The 21133-nt window shown below is 43.4% G+C and overlaps 1 protein-coding gene across 1 annotated transcript; it reads left to right on the plus strand.

Annotated features, from left to right (window-relative positions):
* The first annotated feature begins 3142 nt into the window (after positions 1-3142).
* On the plus strand, positions 3143-20081 carry LOC135554211 (guanylyl cyclase C-like). Its single transcript, XM_064986358.1, has 27 exons — positions 3143-3906; positions 4080-4192; positions 4597-4664; positions 4895-5113; positions 5307-5425; positions 5617-5713; positions 5810-5915; positions 6079-6235; positions 7833-7918; positions 8035-8152; positions 10869-10950; positions 11332-11434; positions 11655-11717; positions 12776-12847; positions 13239-13343; positions 13601-13687; positions 13997-14129; positions 14263-14400; positions 14675-14763; positions 14853-14944; positions 15732-15890; positions 17495-17687; positions 18066-18240; positions 18415-18513; positions 18673-18767; positions 18851-18927; positions 19027-20081. Exons 1-27 carry the CDS (start codon positions 3696-3698, stop codon positions 19229-19231), a joined length of 3261 nt encoding a protein of 1086 aa, XP_064842430.1. The 5' UTR covers positions 3143-3695; the 3' UTR covers positions 19232-20081.
* The last annotated feature ends 1052 nt before the right edge of the window (positions 20082-21133 follow it).

Genomic DNA, 21133 nt, shown 5'->3' on the forward strand with positions numbered 1-21133 from the left:
TAAGACTAGGTTAGGTAGACTTTGAACTTCTGTTGTTTCTTATTGTCAGTAAGATTGTTGTAATGTGAATAATGGGTAATAAACTGAGGGCAGAAATGGAGATCATACAAAGCTGAATTGCAGCAGGTGATGAATGGCTTTGAATAGCCACCATTAATGACCAATATACACTTCCGTTCAAAAGTTTGGGGTCACTTACAAATTTCCTTGTTTTTGAAAGAAAAGCAATTTTTTTGTCCATTAAAATAACAACCGTTTGATCAGACATACAGTGTAGACACTGTTAATTTTGTAAATGACTATTGTAGCTGGACGTCTCACAAGTCCTCAACTGGCAGCTTCATGAAATAGTACCCGCAAAACTCCAGTCTCAACATCAACAGTGAAGAGGCGACTCCGGGATGCTGGCCTTCTAGGCAGAGTTGCACAGAAAAAGCCATATCTCAGACTGGCCAATAAAAAGAAAAGATTAAGATGGGCAAAAGAACACCGACACTGGACAGAGGAACTCTGCCTAGAAGGCCAGCATCCCAGGGTCGCCTCTTCACTGTTGACGTTGAGACTGGTGTTTTGCGGGTACTATTCCATATGTATATGGAATATAAGAATAATGTTAAAGAAAAAGCCATCTATGTTTGACTTTAAAGACATGCTTCGGTTGGCCTTAGTAACATATCATCACTAAGTCTGTATTTTAAAAGGCCCAATTAATTCCAACGCCATGAATAGATAAGGGGGAGGAGATAACAGAGCAGATACTGTGAAGCAGAGACAGGATTACTCATAGTCGCAAGTCACAACATACAACTTGCAACATGCCTTAGTGAGTTTACCATTACTCAACTCTCACTTTCCCCTTCATTAAAAATGTGTCAGGGGTTCTAGTCGGGGTGACACCCTGCTTCTGCAGTATCCAGAGCTTTGTACTATCTGTGTTTTGCCTCAATATTTTATTTACAGGACGGACAGAGATAAATAGGGTTGGCTAAAGGAGATAGATGGTCACTCAGGCCATAGGTATCTCATTATGAGCCTCAGTCACTGAGAAAAACACTGAGAGACCATACAGCAAACAGAAAATACTCTGCTTGGACGTGTGGGCGTTTATTGCTCATAAACACTTTGTGATGCACAACCAATCACTCTATGCAGTAGGCAAGATTGAACTTATTAGACAATGTCTTTATGGTTTATATTTGAAAATGTGTTTTAAATGTTTTAAGTAGTAGTACTTATATTCAAAATGACTTATTTCTTATTTATGGTATGCCTACAGGTTTTGTTTGTGTGTGTATGTGAGGAAGCATTTTCATAGACAGCCTTCCTATCTTTTTATAGATTCACTGAAGTGTTCAGCAAAGCCCATATTACTGAGGGAAACAAAAACATCCATAACAGGCACGCGTCATGCCACTCTGTCCTATGGCAATCAGAGAGCTTTACAGTCACTATAAAAACAATCCCTTGTTCCTTTAACACATTATCACTCCATTTTCTAATCAACGGGGGTGTTTGAAGATGGAAGCATTCTCAGCTCTCTCTCTCTCTCTCTCTTTTTACATCGGTGTACATGTAAGAGTGTGTGCAGAGTATATGACTTGAGTAAACAGAACTAACAGCTCATTGCATCAGAACATGGTGGAGTTACTGTCAGAGTTCAATGTATTGGGGCGAAGATGTTTTTATGCCAGAAAGAGATGCACACTCAGAGTAAATACACGAAGGCAACCCAAACAATAAACATACACTGCAAAAGCTTCGGTCATGATTTTCTGTTCAATGAGGAGCAAAACAACAGTAATGTGAAAACATGAGCAATAATGAGCGTGATAATGAATGATACACGTAGAGATTGGGCACAATCGTAGGAGGAGGAAGAGAGGAATATAGCAGCTCAAACACACAAGCAAGCCTGGAAAATGTTTTCTAGTCTAGACTACACACAGGCTCTGTCACAGAGAAGGATTTCTGAAAGCCGTTGTCATGATTTTATGTGAACTATACATGTTTTGGATAACTGAAAATAAAACTGTAATCGTCTATCAATATATGAAAATGTTTAGTTGATATGTCTCTCTAAAATGTGGATATTTCACAAAATGTTGTGGTGTGCATGCTATAAAGGGGCAATCCGCAGTTGTCCATTTTTGGATTTATATATTAGTGACATGTACCCATTGATTATTGAAGAATATAGCTCATAAATATCTCATGAGCTTAGTTCAACTGTCTTATCCCACCAGAACCATCAAATATATGCTTGTTTTACTCAAATGTTTGAAAACAGTGTAAATGTAAACAAAAATTGCATAGCTTCAAAACATGGTTCAAGCTATCGTTTGATATCATGGTTGGTCAGACCTTGCATCCATAGCTTTATCTATGAATTTGAGAGTGGTTACATTTCTCCAGCCCCATTACTCAGCTTTATACCTAAACTGTGGCTGAGTACACTTTGTTATTGTATCAACTGCAGATTGCCCATTTAAAGGGCTAGCAAACAATTTTATAGGCTTGCAATCAACTTGTTTTATAACCCACAAATTTATCTGCAACACACAAGGCATCCATTTTATGGCCTTTTGTGACCTTCGCCCCTCTCACAGGAAAAACTCTCCCGTCTACTGAACGTGGAGTTTCTGGGACATTCTAGACTGTGTTGCTATATAATAATTATGTCATTTCCATTGTCCTCAATACGATTTCACATCTACCTGTTTGTTTCACATGCCTCCTTGTCAACATTCCTGTCTTTGTTTTCATCTCTTGTATTTTTGTTCCTCCTAATGACATTGTTTCCTCCAATTCCTTCTACTAGTCAGTTGAACATTGGATTTAGGCCTACTCTCTATTGTATCCTATACAAGGAAACAATAGAGACTCAATAAAGGCCATGCTTAAAGAAATAAACTCTCAGAGGCAAGTAGATTATTGCAGGGCCTACAATAAGTTAATAAGGGCAATTACAATGTTTCTATAGGGTGTTCTACATACTACTACATACTACTACTTCTTCCAATAAGTTGACAGGGTCGACAAATAGCATGTTTATTAACATGATTAAATCATTCAGTTTCATATTGAGATATATAAATAAATGAACTGTAGGTGTCAGGCATAGCTGCCCTCCCTCGTCTGTGTGCACAATCTGTCACCTGGTGGTTGTTCATTAACGCGTGGGACAGAGTGGCTGACAGGTGCTATCTCACTGAAGCGCTCACAGGTGGGTCTATTGCCTTCGCTAGTCCTTCAAACCTTTTTACTTTTAATATCAAAGGGCTGTCTACTTTTTGTTAATTTACCATTACTTTATCCAGAGAGTTGGTTGAGCTGACATAAACAACTTCACCTCTTTAAAAAAATGATCTTTCTTATCCCATTTTTTCTTGTTCTACCTTAGCTCTGGTAGGTGTGTCTCATGTGATTGCAAATAACTTAGTGTGTTAATTTGTTCTAGTTCTAACATTGTGTTTCATTTTATATTAATATCTAAAAATTGAAGTAGGTTACAAAAATTGACTTTTTTTTTTAAACATCCCATTTTTTAAAACAACCTTTTTACTAGTTCTAATTTCTCTACCTTTTTGGTTTGGAGTGGCCTTCAGCCCTTAAGGGGGTGTCTACATCTGAATTTAGATAGTGGAGTTTTTTTAACAATATTTTTTAAATTAAGTCCTGTTCTGTACAGCATCAAAATGCTGAATTCAAAAACAATTCTGTGCGTTGGAGTCTTATTTGTGGCACTTGTTGAGAGCCGAATGCTGGACAAATGCATGAAATCCAAACCCAAATACACCATGAACGTTGTACTTTTGGAGGATCAAACCTCAGACTGGAGCCTCGGGTTTGTAAAGGTTGCAGTGTTGCAAGCAATTGAAGTGGACTGGCAACTGAACATGGCAGCAGGTACAGAAACATCTATTTATTTTTTCTTTTGAATTTACTTTGTCAACATGAAATGAATTTGTCATGCTAAACACAATTCAGCTGTAACCTACCACACAAACCTATTGGACATTTCATTATGCTTGATAACCGTTATCATCTCATCCTCCTACAACACTCTCTCCCTTGCCAAGGTTTGAACACCAAGTTAACGGCTAATTTCAATGGGTTCAACACCACGCTGTACAAACGAAGAGGCTGTGGGAGCAGCACCTGTGAGGGAGTGGAGATCCTAAAGTCACTGCATGTGAGCCAGTCTTTTTTAGACAGTAATGTCCATTCTCATCTTGATACGTTGTCTTCCAGGAGACCATTGCGACTTGAAGATATTATATGTTGACTGATTTAGATGAGAAGATGAATTGCCATTGAAGTGTAATTTCAACCATTCACTGAAGGCATATCCTTTGGATCCGCTTGGCTACTGAAACTGTTCTAAGACATCAGGTGGCGAAGTTCTCATTCTTACGGACGTATGCCGCAATGACTATACTGAAACTAAACAGCAATTTCAGTCAGATTAAAATTGGGCTGATGAAGAGGGCCTATAAGATTAATAAAGATGACATTATTTCATTTTATTACAAGCCCTTCCCCATTACTCAACAATATGAGTGCCTATGTTTATATACGCATTTGTTTGTGCTCCAGACAAAAGGTGAGGTGGGATGTGCCATGCTGGGACCCTCCTGTACATTTGCCACTTTCTTTATGGTGGAGTAAGTACTTTCTCTGTCTTGCACGCACACACACATGTCAATGATCCCTGTCTCTGTCATCCCCATTGAACAAGCATTTGTTTTGCCTGATTATTAGTAGTTGATGATGTGTACGTGTGGTAAATGACCCACTAGGTGATTATGATAATAGCGTTTATTGTTATGCTGGTTTATAATATGCTGTCCTGTAAGATAAGGACAGATTGTGACCCCCGGTCTGTGTGTCTCAGCGTGGAGATAGGCCTGACCCTGACTATCCCCATCATCTCCGCCGGGAGCTTCGGTCTGTCCTGTGACTACAAGGCCAACCTGTCCCGCCTGCTGCCCCCGGCACGCAAGATCTCCAACTTCTTTGTCCACTTCTGGAACTTCACCAGACATGGTCTGAAGATGCACTGGGGGAGGGCTTATGTCTACAAGAAGGCAGACCAAACTGAAGACTGTTTTTGGTGAGATGGAACATCTGTGCATTTGAAAGGGGATTTCCGCCACGTACACACATACAGACAGTACAGAGATGGTCATAGCATGTGTATGGTAGACTGTAACACTGTAACATACATACGTACGTTTGATTGATTGTTTGTTGTTGGGTGCTCCATGGTGCACCGTTAGATCACTTCCCTTTTGCCATCATCATAGGTACATCAATGCTCTGGAGGCACCCTCGTTCCAGTTTGCTATGTCAATCTCAAGAGAGATGCTACGCAGCAAGAAAGAGCTAAAGAAAGCTATTCAGTCTGAAAACAGACACAGCAACGGTGTGTATCTCCCTCTGTCTTCTTCAATACCTTCTCAAGTCTTATCCATGCCGTACACACCAGCCACTGTTTCCACCACGAATAGGAAGTCAATTAATGGTTACTAAAAACAAAACCTTTGTAATCTAGCAACATGCTTTAAGGTGTTATTTCATCACACAGTTTTATCACCCCTGCACAATGTTTTTCAGTATTCATTCTCTGTGGAACCCCAGATGACATCACCACTATAAAGAACGAAACAACGATTCCCCCAGAAATTGTCTTCATCCTCATCGATATCTATAAGTGAGACTGGTTTTGGCAGTTTGTTACACTGCATTACATAGTTTTTTGGGGGACACTGATTGAAAGTTGAAACCATGTGACTTTTCTATCTTCTAGCCATGGGTATCACACTAACATGACTGCCAACCCAAGCATGGACAATGTTCTGGTGCTCACCTTGCCTGAGAGACAATACAACAACACAGTAGTTTACAACAGCACGGTTAGTCTCTGCTCAACTCATCTGTCTTCATTCCTCAATTCTTCTGACCTCCTAATGTCTGAACAGAGATACCATCTCTCTCTCTCTCTCTCTCTCTCTCTCTCTCTCTCTCTCTCTCTCTTTCTGTCTCTCTGTCTCTCCGTCTTCCCCTCTCCTGTTGCAGGAGTTAAATGACTATGTGGCGGGGTACCATGACGGTGTGTTGCTCTTTGGCCATGTGCTGAGGCAGAGGTTGACCAGTGAGCTGAGAGGCAGAGCAACACAGTCCACCACCACAGAGCTCTCCGATGTAAACCCCTTCAGGAATGTCTCTTTCCAAGGTATAGGAGGGCCTAATGGCCAGGGCCATGGTCCATACTGTCCTCAGTCCACCACCACAGAGCTCTCCGATGTAAACCCCTTCAGGAATGTCTCTTTCCAAGGTATAGGAGGGCCTAATGGCCAGGGCCATGGTCCATACTGTCCTCAGTCCACCACCACAGAGCTCCCCGATGTAAACCCCTTCAGGAATGTCTCTTTTCAAGGTATAGGAGGGCCTAATGGCCAGGGCCATGGTCCATACTGTCCTCAGTCCACCACCACAGAGCTCCCCGATGTAAACCCCTTCAGGAATGTCTCTTTCCAAGGTATAGGAGGGCCTAATGGCCAGGGCCATGGTCCATACTGTCCTCAGTCCACCACCACAGAGCTCCCCGATGTAAACCCCTTCAGGAATGTCTCTTTCCAAGGTATAGGAGGGCCTAATGGCCAGGGCCATGGTCCATACTGTCCTCAGTCCACCACCACAGAGCTCCCGATGTAAACCCCTTCAGGAATGTCTCTTTCCAAGGTATAGGAGGGCCTAATGGCCAGGGCCATGGTCCATCCTGTCCTCAGTCCACCACCACAGAGCTCTCCGATGTAAACCCCTTCAGGAATGTCTCTTTCCAAGGTATAGGAGGGCCTAATGGCCAGGGCCATGGTCCATACTGTCCTCAGTCCACCACCACAGAGCTCTCCGATGTAAACCCCTTCAGGAATGTCTCTTTCCAAGGTATAGGAGGGCCTAATGGCCAGGGCCATGGTCCATCCTGTCCTCAGTCCACCACCACAGAGCTCCCCGATGTAAACCCCTTCAGGAATGTCTCTTTCCAAGGTATAGGAGGGCCTAATGGCCAGGGCCATGGTCCATCCTGTCCTCAGTCCACCACCACAGAGCTCTCCGATGTAAACCCCTTCAGGAATGTCTCTTTCCAAGGTATAGGAGGGCCTAATGGCCAGGGCCATGGTCCATACTGTCCTCAGTCCACCACCACAGAGCTCCCCGATGTAAACCCCTTCAGGAATGTCTCTTTCCAAGGTATAGGAGGGCCTAATGGCCAGGGCCATGGTCCATACTGTCCTCAGTCCTCCGTTTAAACACCATAACATTTACGTCAGGCAATGGTGAGAACCTATACTTGTTGGACTTGGCAAAGCTGTTCGGCGGCAACCTTCAGCATCTGATCTTTGACTCTCATCCAATGGGAACTTTCGCAAACCTCCGTCATTCTCCACACACGACGAAAGGCCACACATTATGCAGAATCCCATTCACATTTTTTTTTTATAGTGCAGTACATGGCTAATGAGAGTGTTCTCTCTTGGCTGATTTTTGTGGTCATTGTTTCACATTTTGTCCATTTATAGCTGAGGACCATAGTAGTTCAGCTGGTTATATGTCTTCCGCCACCTCTTGTATTAGATAACATTTTCCAACCTGAACCTTGATAATGGCACTAGGCTGTAGGAATTGTTGCTCACAGAGGTGTGATTATTTGTGCTATAATAAGGGAGCAACTGGTTGTTAAGGGCAGGTGTTTCGGTCAACAATTTTCTGCTCAGGAGAATAAATGGTGATACACTTAAAGGGTTAGACATAATAGTGTCTGTGTGCAGGTATGGGGGGACACTACGTGCTGGATGAGAATGGGGACAGGGACGTGAACTTCTCTGTGATTTACACATCCACCATCGATAAACAGGTAGGCTTCATCCAATGTAACTGTTGGAATGGTCACCATGTCTGTCCCCTGTTGAACAGCAGCAGGACATCATTTAATCATCACTTAATAACACTGTCATTGCACCTCCCCTCCAGTACAAAACCCTGTTTGTGTTTGATACGTCCATAAATGAGACCAGAGTGGAGGACAGCACCCCCTCACTGCCCTGGCCCGGGTCTCAACTGCCAGATGACAAGCCAATCAAACCTAACGGTAATGACACACAGTGCATTTGGAAATTATTCAGACCCCTTGACTTTTTTCACATTTTGTTATGTTACAGCCTTATTCTAAAATTAATTAAAAAAAAAAAAGTCCTAATCAATCTACACACAATACCAGATGGTGACAAAGCAAAGTTTTTAGAATTTATAGCAAATTTATAAAACTAAATAAACAGAAATACCCTATTTACATAAGTATTCAGACCCTTTGCTATGAGATTCTAAATTGAGCTCAGGTGCATCCTATTTGCCATGATCATCCTTGAGATGTTCCTACAACTTGGTTGGAGTCCACCTGTGGCAAATTAAATTGATTGGACATGATTTGGAAAGGCACACACCTGTCTATATAAGGTTCCACAGTTGACAGTGCATGTCTTAGAAAAACCAAGCCATGAGGTTGAAGGGATTGTCCGTAGAGCTCCGAGACAGGATTGTGTCGATGCACAGATCTGGGGAAGGGTACCAAAAAATGTCTGCAGCATTGAATGTCCCCAAGAACACAGTGGCCTACATCATTCTTAAATTAAAGAAGTTTCGAACGACCAAGACTCTTCCTAGAGCTGGCTGCCTGTCCAAACTGAGCAATCGGGGGAGAAGGGCCTAGGTCAGGGAGGTTATCAGGAACCTGATGATCACTGACAGAGCTCCAGAGTTCCTCTGTGGAGATGGGAGAACCTTCCAGAAGGACAACCATCTCTGCAGCACTCCACCAATCAGGCCTTTATGGTAGAGTGGCTAGACGGAAGCCACTCCTTAGTAAAAGGCACAAGACAGCCTGCTTGGAGTTTGCCAAAAGGCACCTAAAGACTCTCAGACCATGAGAAAAAGATTCTCTGGTCTGATGAAACCAAGATTGAACTATTTGGCCTGAATGCCAAGCATCATGTCTGGAGGAAACCTGGCAACATCCCTACGGTGAAGCATGGTGGTAGCAGCATCATGCTGTGGGGATGTTTTTCAGCAGCAGGGACTGGGAGACTAGTTAGGATCGAGGGAAAGATGAACAGAGCAAAGCACAGAGAGATCCTTGATGAAAACCTGCTTCAGAGCGCCCATGACCTCAGACTGGGGTGAAGGTTCACCTTCCAACAGGACAACGACCCTAAACACACAGCCAAAACAATGCAGGAGTGGCTTTTTAATACATTTCCAAATCATTCTAAAAACCTGTTTTTGCTTTGTCATTATGGGGTATTGTATGTAGCTTGATGAGGAAAATGAAAACAATTTAATACATTTTAGAATAAGGCTGTAACGTAACAAAATCTGGAAAAAGTCAAGGGGTCTGAATACTTTCCCGAATGCACTGTATACACTCTAGTAACAGGTCAGAAGCAGTTTCTACCCCATAGCGATAAGACTGCTGAACAGTTAATCAAATGGCTACCCGGACTATTTGCATTGACCCCTTTATTTTATGTCAATTTTTGGCATTTAGCAGACACTCTTAACCAAAGCGACTTACAGTAGTGAGTGCATACATTTATTTCAATGTACACTCCCTGGACTCTAACCACACACTCCCTGGACTGTAACCACACACTCCCTGGACTCTAACCACACACTCCCTGGACTCTAACCACACACTCCCTGGACTCTAACCACACACTCACTGGACTCTAACCACACACTCCCTGGACTCTAACCACACACTCCCTGGACTCTAACCACACACTCCCTGGACTCTAACCACACACTCCCTGGACTCTAACCACACACTCACTGGACTCTCACCACACACTCCCTGGACTCTGACCACACACTCACTGGACTCTCACCACACACTCACTGGACTCTAACCACACAATCACTGGACTCTAACCACACACTCACTAGACTCTAACCACACACTCACTGGACTCTAACCACACAATCACTGGACTCTAACCACACACTCCCTGGACTCTAACCACACACTCACTAGACTCTAACCACACACTCACTGGACTCTAACCACACACTCACTGGACTCTAACCACACACTCACTGGACTCTAACCACACACTCACTGGACTCTAACCATACACTCACTGGACTGTAACCACACACTCACACATACTACACTGACACTCCAACACACCCCCGACACACACACACACACATGTATATTGACCACACACACACACACACACACACACACACACACACACACACACACACACACACACACACACACACACACACACACACACACACACACACACACACACACACACACACACACACACACACACACACACACACACACACACACACACACACACACCTTCACATTCATTCACACTCTTCACATACACTGCCGCTACTCTCTGTTTATTATCTATGCATCGTCACTTTTAGCCTAATCTACATATTACCTCTATTACCCCTTCACATTTATTCGCTACCATTACCCCTTGTACATAGCCTCTTTATAATTTTTTGGTTGTGTTACTATTTTCTCCTTAGTTTATTTACTCTTAAACTCTGCATTGTTGGTTAAGGGCTTGTAAGTAAGCATTTCATGGCAAGGTCTGCAATCTGCTGTATTCGGCACATGTGACAAATACAATTTTATTATATTTTATATATCAACACTAGTGCTACTAGTAACAGTACAAAGTTTATTCTAGTACACAAGCTTTTTTGAAGTTTCTGTTACGTCTTGGTACGAAGATAAGGTATTGGTGGGGGGAATACTTATTCTATGTTTGTGATTCCAGATCTGAATACAGAGGATATCATTGTGATCGTCCTGAGTGCCAGTGTTGTGGTGGTGACTGCCATCGCTCTGATCTTCTACAGGTCAAATATGCACAACACCAACCTCTGTGTTCTCACTTCTGTCCAATCACATTGTTACTTGATGACATGTCTCACTCACCTCTGTGTTTGTCTATGTGTTATTATTAACATTATTGTTATTATTATATTTATTATATTTACTGCTCAGTCACTTTAAACCTGATTACACAACTGTCACCAGAATCCCTTTCATTGATTGGTACCGATATTGACCTTGTATATAGTATATATTCCTGTGTGTATTTTTCTTTTATATTACTTAGTATTACTGCATGGTTGAGGAAGAGCTTGCAAGCAAGTATTTCCCTGTACTGTTTACACTTGCTGTGTCCTGTGCACGTCACAAATAAACAATGATTTGATTTGATTTATGGCCAATAGGCAGAACATGAAGGAACGTCAAAACCAAAAGAGGTGGTCCCACATCAGCCAAGACCTGATTGGTCCGCTGGATGGGAAAGAGTTAAGCCTGGTCTCACTAAAGGTGACCTCCCTCACCTCCTCCTTGTCATGATGTTTTTGACTGTATGTTTCTATTTATAGTATGTCATCTCTCAAACTCCCATAATGCAGGGCCAACACAAGCTGGTGTTACACTGATGTTGGTTTAAATTCTTTCATTTATATGCTGATACTCCCTGTGTTCTCTAATACCCAGGGATTTATTCCGAATTATTTATCCCTTTTGTCTTTCTATATATCAGATCGATGAAGACAACAGGAAGGACAGCTGTTACCAGATTCACAGGGCTCGCTATGACAAAAAGGTGCCATTACACTCTTTGGTCCATAAACTGACTTAAACACGTGGTGTGAGTTGTCATACCAGGGTCGTTCCGTGAAAATATTTCCCTTTTGTCCATTTGATATTTTTAGGACAAATTGTGCACCAATATAACATTTTAAAAGCCTGTTATATTAAATGAATTGCCCTTTAATGTAGACCACATGGAGAATTCAATACATCAATAAAGACTTGCTAAAGTGCAAACATTCATCATTGTGACACGTCCCTCTGTGCCCCCTCTCTGACCTCTAGGAAGATTTTAACCCACTTCACCCCCATATTTCACCATCATTGTAAAGCCCTAGTTATTTTGTTGCTTTGACAAAGTCATTTCTGAAGGTTGTTATTTATTTCATGTGATTAGTGGTTCCTTTTCGTTGGTCCCTCATTTTAATGTCAAGCCTGTTACTTGAACTGAACTGTCGTTGGTATGGTATAACTATTCCTTTTTAAATATGTTTTTCAAAATGAACATCTTTGATTCAGAGGGGTTGGGTTAAATGCGGAAGAACATTTTCAGTTGAATGCATTCAGTTGTGCAACTGACTAGATATCCCCTTTCCCTTAATAGTCAAATCATAGTGTAAAAGCAGATGAGCTGGTTCTCGTCTTTGTGGCAATTTTCTGGTGTTTTGTGGTGAAAAACTGAGCAGGTCGAGCATAAAACGTCAACCCTGTTACCCATAGATAGACAGGCTAGAAATGTTTGAACAATTAAAAAAAAAATGTGAAGCTTGTTACACACAACAAGCTTCCATTCCCCCTGTCACGAGGATTATGGCTGATTTAAGATGAAATCGATGAAATCGTCAACCCTGTTACTTTGTTTGGCACTTAATAGGCACTTACTATAGTATATTTTTATTTAACCTATTGAGATGGGGGGAAAGTGTTTTTCATGAAGTTGAATATGTGCTCTTTGTGACAGTTACACTTCTTGAAAGGTACTGAATTGGTGGAACGACCCACCAGTAACTTCTCTCAAAGGCTGAAATGGGCATAACTTCTACTCTATTATTATGGATCTATTATTTTCAGCCCGTGATCTTGAAGGAGCTGCAACACACAGATGGCAACTTCAGTGAGATCCAGAGGATTGAGCTCAACGCTGTAAGGTTCTTGCTAATGATGTTATTTCCTCTCCGCCGCTATCGTGGTTCTCCTAACCTGCTGATTCAAACAGTAGTCCAGTCAGCTATCCACTGATCTAGTGTCCATTTTGAGTGTCTATGTGGCCCGAGCTCAAGGTCAACCACATATTTGCTTATCTTGATGTGGTGTGAACAACAGAGGTTTGCGGATTTGTGTGTGTGTGTTTTGTGGCTTTGTGGCCCTATGGAGGAATCTTTTATCTCCTTGTCAATCAGAGGAGATAGCCAATGTGACCTTATGTGAGCAACTAGGTGATAAAAGTAGAGTGTGTAAATGAGTGTGAGGAAGTCAAGACCAGCCATGAGAGGAGGTCTTTCACTCACTCTCTCTCTCTTTCTGCCTCTATCAGCTCCTGCGTATTGACTACTACAACCTGACCAAGTTCTATGGCACGGTGAAGTTTGAGTATGGTCTGTTTGGAGTGTTTGAATTCTGTGAGAGGGGATCCCTGAGGGTAAGAGGATTGTCAGAGAACATGGCTTTATGGTGGGAATCAGTGGCCTACTTTCCACCCATATATCTTCATTGTGCAATGATAAGCAAATGACATTTACACACACACATGTTGATTACAGGACTCCTTTACAGACAGCGCCTGGGTCACAATCACAGTTACATTCACTCAGTTTTCAAATACCCTACCAGGCAGAAACAAAAAAACTCAAGCATATACTGAGCTGCAGTAAACTCTGTAATTCACTGTCTTTACAGTATGTCCTTAATGACACAATCTCCTATCCTGAAAAGACCTTCATGGACTTGGAATTCAAGATATCAGTCATGTATGACATAGCTAAGGTATGCATATGTAGTTTGGTTGTACTATGTGTTTACTGTGGGTAAATGCACTGACATTGTAATATGGTGTAATCCAGTGCCTCCCCCCAACCTTTTTTGCTTACTGTACCACCAACTGAATTTTGCTCTGGCCGCGGTACCCCTTAAGTACCCCCTCATGTGCTTTTTACCAGTAACCCTATGGTCTCATGAGTCTTCTCAAGTACCCCTAGTTGTCCTAGTACCCCTAGTTGTCCTTGTACCCCTGGTTGGGAACCACTGGTGTTGCATGCTGTAGCTGTGTGGGGCTCACCCTGGTGGCGGTTTCAGGGCATGTCCTACCTCCACTCCAGCAACATTGAGGTCCATGGCCGACTGAAGTCCTCAAACTGTGTGGTGGACAACCGCATGGTGGTCAAAATCACAGACTTTGGCTGCAACACCATCCTCAACCCCTGCAAAGGTGAAGCCCTCTGCCCACTATGTCCCTCACAAGTAAATGATTCAACCTGAAAGTATTATGCCATGAAGTTAGTAAAAAACTCAAGCCGGGGAGTGATTTGATATCCCATTCTGGTCCCTCTCCTTTCTGTCAGACTTGTGGACGGCTCCAGAACACCTCCGGAAGCAGGGGATCTCCCAGAAGGGCGACGTCTACAGCTTTGCCATCATCGCTCAGGAGATCATACTGAGGAAGAACCCCTTCTTCACCCAGGCCTGCTCCGACATCGCAGGTAACGACGGTCTGGCGGGTAGAGTCAGAGAGTCATGCAGAACAGTTTTCAGCAATAGTAAAAGTGATCAGGTTTTTATGTCTATGCACCTCACACTGGTAATTTAACAGCGGCTCCTGCTGGTCATTACATGTAAATACAACTTCTGCTCACTAGGGATCGCTGTTATCAATTACTATTCTAGGGATTATGCAAAAGGAGAGTGAAATTCGGATTATTTTACTCTAAATGAGGGCATGGCTGTCAACTGAACTCCCCTTTCCTTCCTCCCCAGAGAAGCTGTACATGGTGCAGTACCCAAGTCAAACTGGCTTCTTCAGGCCAGATCTGAACTTTGAGACAGCAGCAGAAAACGAGGCGGAGGTACAAGGCCCCTCATAGCATTCCTCACGTACGCATGCATATCTGTGTTAGTTTGTATGTATGGTTGTCATTGTACTTGTCTCCTGCAGCTTTACATGCTGATAAAGAACTGCTGGGAAGAGGACCCAGAGAGGAGGCCAGACTTCAAGAAGATAGAGGGATCTCTGGGTAAGATATTCAGGTAAGCCCAGTGCTTTATGAGAGTGTGAGTCTGTGTTCATGATGTGTGAGTTTGTGTGTGTGTGTGAACATAATGCCTGATATTCCATATCTATACTGAGTGTACAAAACACAATCCTAATATTGAGTTGCATCCCACATGGACTCTACAAGGTGTCAAAGTGTTCCACAGTTGTGTCAAGTTGGCTGGATGTCCTTTGGGTGGTGGACCATTCTTGATATACATAGGAAACTGTTGACTGTGAAAAACCCAGCAGTGTTGCAGTTCTTGACACAAACCAGTGCACCATGCACCTATTACCATACCCCATTCAAAACACTTGTCACCCTCTGAAAGGAAGACATACACAATCTATGTCTCAGTTGCCTCAAGGCTTAAAAAGCATTTTTTAACATGTCTCTTCCCCTTCATCTACACTGACTCATCTACACTACACTGGATTTAACAAGTGACATCAATAAGGGATCATAGCTCTCACCTGAATTCACCTGGTCAGGCTATGTCATGGAAAAGGCAGGTGTTGTTAATGTTTTGTACACTCAGTACATTTAGTCAATCAAAACCCTTTTTACAAACCAAAAGCCATGGCATGTAAACAGCTGATTTGTGTTTAACATACAGACGTCTTAGAAATGTAGAGTTCTATCAATGCGTTATTCATGCAAAAGTTGGAGTGATAGACAATCTCCAATTTGGATTTTTCTCTTGTTAAAGATTTTCTGAGCTATTGGGCTTTTATCATCATAGAGATTTGCTCATTTTTGTTCCACGTTCCACAATCATTCAGCAACCTGCACAACCAGACTAATGAGAGCTACATGGACAACCTGATCCGTCGGCTGCAGATGTACTCCAGGAACCTGGAGCACCTGGTGGAGGAGAGAACCTCTCTGTACAAGGCTGAGAGGGACAGGGCTGACAGGCTCAACTTCCTGCTCCTGCCAGCGTATGTCATGCATCCCAGCTCAACCTTAACCCTTAACCCTAACTCTAACACTAGCTTCATGTCCACATCTTGGCTCGACTCTAACCCTATCTATCATCCTAACCTTAACCCTAACCTGAGCTTCATGTCCACATCCTGGTTCAACCCTAACCCTATCTATCATCCTAACCTTAACCCTAACCTGAGCTTTATGTCCACATCCTGGTTCAACCCTAACCTTATCTATCATCCTAACCTTAACCTTAACCCTAACTCTAACACTAGCTTTATGTCCACATCCTGGCTCAACTCTAACCCTATCTATCATCCTAACCTTAACCCTAACCTGAGCTTCATGTCCACATCCTGGCTCAACCCTAACCCTATCTATCATCCTAACCTTAAACCTAACCTGAGCTTCATGTCCACATCCTGGCTCAACTCTAACCCTATCTATCATCCTAATCTTAACCCTAACCTGAGCTTCATGTCCACATCCTGGCTCAACTCTAACCCTATCTATCATCCTAACCTTAACCCTAACCTGAGCTTCATGTCCACATCCTGGCTCAACTCTAACCCTATCTATCATCCTTACCTTAACCCTAACCTGAGCTTTATGTCCACATCCTGGTTCAACCCTAACCCTATCTATCATCCTAACCTTAACCCTAACCTGAGCTTCATGTCCACATCCTGGTTCAACCCTAACCCTATCTATCATCTTAACCTTAACCCTAACCTGAGCTTTATGTCCACATCCTGGCTCAACTCTAACCCTATCTATCATCCTAACCTTAACCCTAACCTGAGCTTCATGTCCACATCCTGGTTCAACCCTAACAACCCTAATCCTCTTAACGCTTAACCCTAACACACCTGCCAGACTATTTAGCTTTTGGAAGCCAACAGAACGATAAGGAGTCGCTCAGCCTAACCTCCCGTCCCCCTGCTTCCTTCCTCAGCCCAGTGGTGCGTTCCCTGAAGGAGACGCTCAGCCTAACCTCCCGTCCCCCTGCTTCCTTCCTCAGCCCAGTGGTGCGTTCCCTGAAGGAGACGCTCAGCCTAACCTCCCGTCCCCCTGCTTCCTTCCTCAGCCCAGTGGTGCGTTCCCTGAAGGAGACGCTCAGCCTAACCTCCCGTCCCCCTGCTTCCTTCCTCAGCCCAGTGGTGCGTTCCCTGAAGGAGACGCTCAGCCTAACCTCCCGTCCCCCTGCTTCCTTCCTCAGCCCAGTGGTGCGTTCCCTGAAGGAGACGCTCAGCCTAACCTCCCGTCCCCCTGCTTCCTTCCTCAGCCCAGTGGTGCGTTCCCTGAAGGAGACGCTCAGCCTAACCTCCCGTCCCCCTGCTTCCTTCCTCAGCCCAGTGGTGCGTTCCCTAAAGGAGACGCTCAGCCTAACCTCCCGTCCCCCTGCTTCCTTCCTCAGCCCAGTGGTACGTTCCCTGAAGGAGACGCTCAGCCTAACCTCCCGTCCCCCTGCTTCCTTCCTCAGCCCAGTGGTGCGTTCCCTGAAGGAGACGCTCAGCCTAACCTCCCGTCCCCCTGCTTCCTTCCTCAGCCCAGTGGTGCGTTCCCCGAAGGAGACGCTCAGCCTAACCTCCCGTCCCCCTGCTTCCTTCCTCAGCCCAGTGGTGCGTTCCCTGAAGGAGACGGGCAGTGTGGAGCCAGAGCTGTTTGATGAGGTGACAGTCTACTTCAGCGACATCGTGGGCTTCACCACCCTGTGCCAGTACAGCACGCCCATGGAGGTGGTGGACATGCTCAACGACATCTACAAGAACTTTGACAGGATCCTGGACCACCATGATGTATACAAGGTAGTTGGGACTGAGGCTTGACATGTTCATATACAGTGCCTTGTAAAAAGTATTCACCCCCTTGGCGTTTTTCCTATTTTGTTGCATTACAACCTGTAATTTAAATGGATTTTTATTTGGATTTCATGTAATGGACATACACAAATTAGTCCAAATTGGTGAAGAGAAATGAAAAAAAATAGAGATTTCGCAAGCCACTGTACTAAAGAAGAATCTACAGTACTGTTGTTACTGTAGTATTATGGAATTGAAAACATTCATACCATTTGAGATGGAATAGTTGAGTGGGGACAACAGTTTTCATATGAAATATGAATGTTATTATTGTATTCAGATGACATTTCAGAGGGATATCGTCTCTTCTTCTCTCTCTGCCAGGTGGAGACGATCGGTGATGCGTACATGGTGGCGTCAGGGTTGCCGCGGCGCAATGGCAACCGCCACGCAGTGGACATCGCCCACATGGCCCTGGACATCCTAGCTTTCGTAGGGACCTTCCAGCTCCAACACCTACCGGGCATACCCCTGTGGATCCGCATCGGGGTACACTCAGGTACCCCATCTCAGCACAATATAACTGGCCCATACAGTAGTTTGTATAGATCTTTACTTTTCCCACAATTTAGTTTTATTTTAAGTTCATAACATTGGGCCAATACAGTCCTGTTAGCAACACTTTCACTGCCTGCTGTGTGTTTAGCTTTCACTGTGTCTGGTGTATTTACAGGGCCGTGTGCGGCGGGTGTGGTGGGGAACAAGATGCCACGTTACTGTCTGTTTGGAGACACGGTCAACACTGCCTCACGCATGGAGTCCACAGGCCTGCGTAAGAGACAGCACACACAGACACCGACACATCAAACATAACCACTGGGATGAACACTGACAGACATTCTCCTCAGCTATCACAAGCATAGCTCCATTCTAGCAGCGTATATTCATCATAGTTCACCATAGGATGACACCTCTCATGCTTCCTCTCCAGCACTAAGAATCCATGTCAGCCAGTCCACCATAAACATCCTCCAACGGACAGACTGCAAGTTTGAGTATGAGCAGAGAGGAGAGACCTTTCTGAAGGTAAGCTGGGTTCAGAAAGCTATGCGATGGTTTTGTGAGTTCAGCTTATGCCAACAATTTCTATGTTTGTGTATGTATTATAGGGTAAAGGCAATGAGATGACATACTGGTTAACAGGGGTGACAGGGACAGAATACAACCTGTCAATGCCCCCGACAGCGTGAGTAGAAACCACCCATCCTGAACTTATACAGTATCTATCACCCATATCCAGCATTATGTATGTCAAATAATCCAAACCTCTTGTCCCTGGTCCCAGGGAGAACTTCCAGAGGCTACAGCAGGATCTGTCTGAGATGATTGTGTCCAGCCTGGAGAACAGAGGGCCGGGGACCAACGGCATGGAGAAGAGGAAGACCCTCTCCACCAGAGTCAGGAGGAGGGAGACCAATGGGAGCCAAGAGGACGGCCTGCCAGAGTACCTGCACCTGGCCATCACAGACAATCCCAGCACCTACCTGTAGCCACCCAGGACCAGACTGCCTCCTGTGGGGATACAGGGCTACTACACGCTGTCAAACGGTGACAGTGGAGTCATGTAGCCTTATATTCACCTGATACAATAGCTACAGTAATGCCTTATACATAGGAACCCTGACTGTTTTCCAATGAATTTCTGGGTAAAAGACATGGTTTCGTAGTTTGAGATAAAGGTTATTTTGGGTCACATGAGCAAAATGTGTGGAGACTTTCCATAAATAGTCTGTAATGGAGATGCTTTAGGAAAACCTGAACCAGTAAACCAAGGAACAGGATGGTACTCTATTTTAAGAAGCCCCCGAAGAAAAGACAAATATGAGTATTTCTGCATTCTCTCAGCGATCAACAAAGAACAATTGTTCAAAACAATAGCACTGATTATCACCGAAGCACAATAATAATACTAAAGCTTAATATTGCCATCAATAACGTGATGATTACATCTTATAAATGATGTATACACACAGTGTTGGTTCATAGTTTCTCATTGTAATCTCAGTGCATTTTATTGGTTCATAGTTTCTCATTATAATCTCAGGGCATTTTATTGGGTCATAGTACAAAAAGTGTTTTTGTCCTGAAATGATGTCATTTTAAAGGCCCACAATTTTTCTAGAGGGTTTCCAACCTTTATTAAAGTGTGTCCACTGAATTGAAACCAAATGACTTTCTGTAAAAAGATCAGTATACTTTTGTTTAACCAAAAACCTTGTCTCTACAGAGAACCTCTTTCTTATCGAAATGTACTGTATATGAGTCGGGGTAAAATTATGACATAATAAGTTTGTGTTTTGTTGATTGTGATGTGTCAAATATATCCCCAGGTTAATAGCAGTTGTCACCTTTACTTCTACATGATCTAAAAGTTCATTATAAAGTGAATGTAAATGTTATTCCAAATTTTTGCTTGTTTTAAAGTAATATTTACAACTGGTTTTACATTGACACATATCAACAAATTGCATCATTTCACTGTATTTGATTAATTACATGTTGTTTTTCCACATCATACACAAATGTACAGCACAACATATAGCCATCTAATTGGCCAGATAATACTTACATTCAAAAACTACCAGCAAAATCTACACAGAATAAGAGTTCAAATAGAAATATCCTATAACAGCCATGTTATTATTGGAGTTAACCCAATCTACTCAGATTTGTCTTATTGTCTTTGACAATATTTAAGTATAGAAACACAAGTACATAGTTGTCTCCCATAGTATCCTCTCACAGGTTTGTCTTTTCTCCTACACCATCACAAATGTAAACACGTGCATCTAAATGATTATACTGTACCAACAATACTGCAAAGAATAAGTCCGTTTGCTTAACAATGGCCATGTGGTTTTATATGTCAAAATGATGTCCTCTCAGTCGGAGCATTGCACAGTCTTGGTGGTCACCAAAGCAGCATCCCCCAGCTCAGTGGCAGGAAGTGGGATCCAATGTTCCCTCAGACCATTGCACATGAACATGCCGCCTACCTCCCCAAGAGAGCCACACACCGAGGCTCCGCTGTATGTGGATACCTCCTGCCTGAAGCATGTTTGGGGCCCACCATTCAGCTGAGGACAGGATGGAGGGGCCTCCTCCTCTCTCTGTACCACGGCTGATGTACAGTCTCCCTCCACAGGTGACAGGGCTTTAGCTGGAGGGTTAAGTCCTGCCTCTGGTTCACCTGGAGCAGAAACAAGCATTACCCAGCATTATTCTTCCTGAAGAGAAATCCACATCAACATAATAAAGAAGACCTATACTTCTAATCTGAATCATAGAATAATTGGCAGCAATTGGATAGAGTGAAGAAGAATGTTCTCTCGGAAAAGCAAAATTAAGAAATATATACAACAATGCCGGCCCTCTACCCGTCACTCAATTCT

Source organism: Oncorhynchus masou, chromosome 14 (genome assembly GCF_036934945.1).
Source record: "Oncorhynchus masou masou isolate Uvic2021 chromosome 14, UVic_Omas_1.1, whole genome shotgun sequence".
NCBI classification, from domain to species: Eukaryota; Metazoa; Chordata; class Actinopteri; order Salmoniformes; family Salmonidae; genus Oncorhynchus; species Oncorhynchus masou.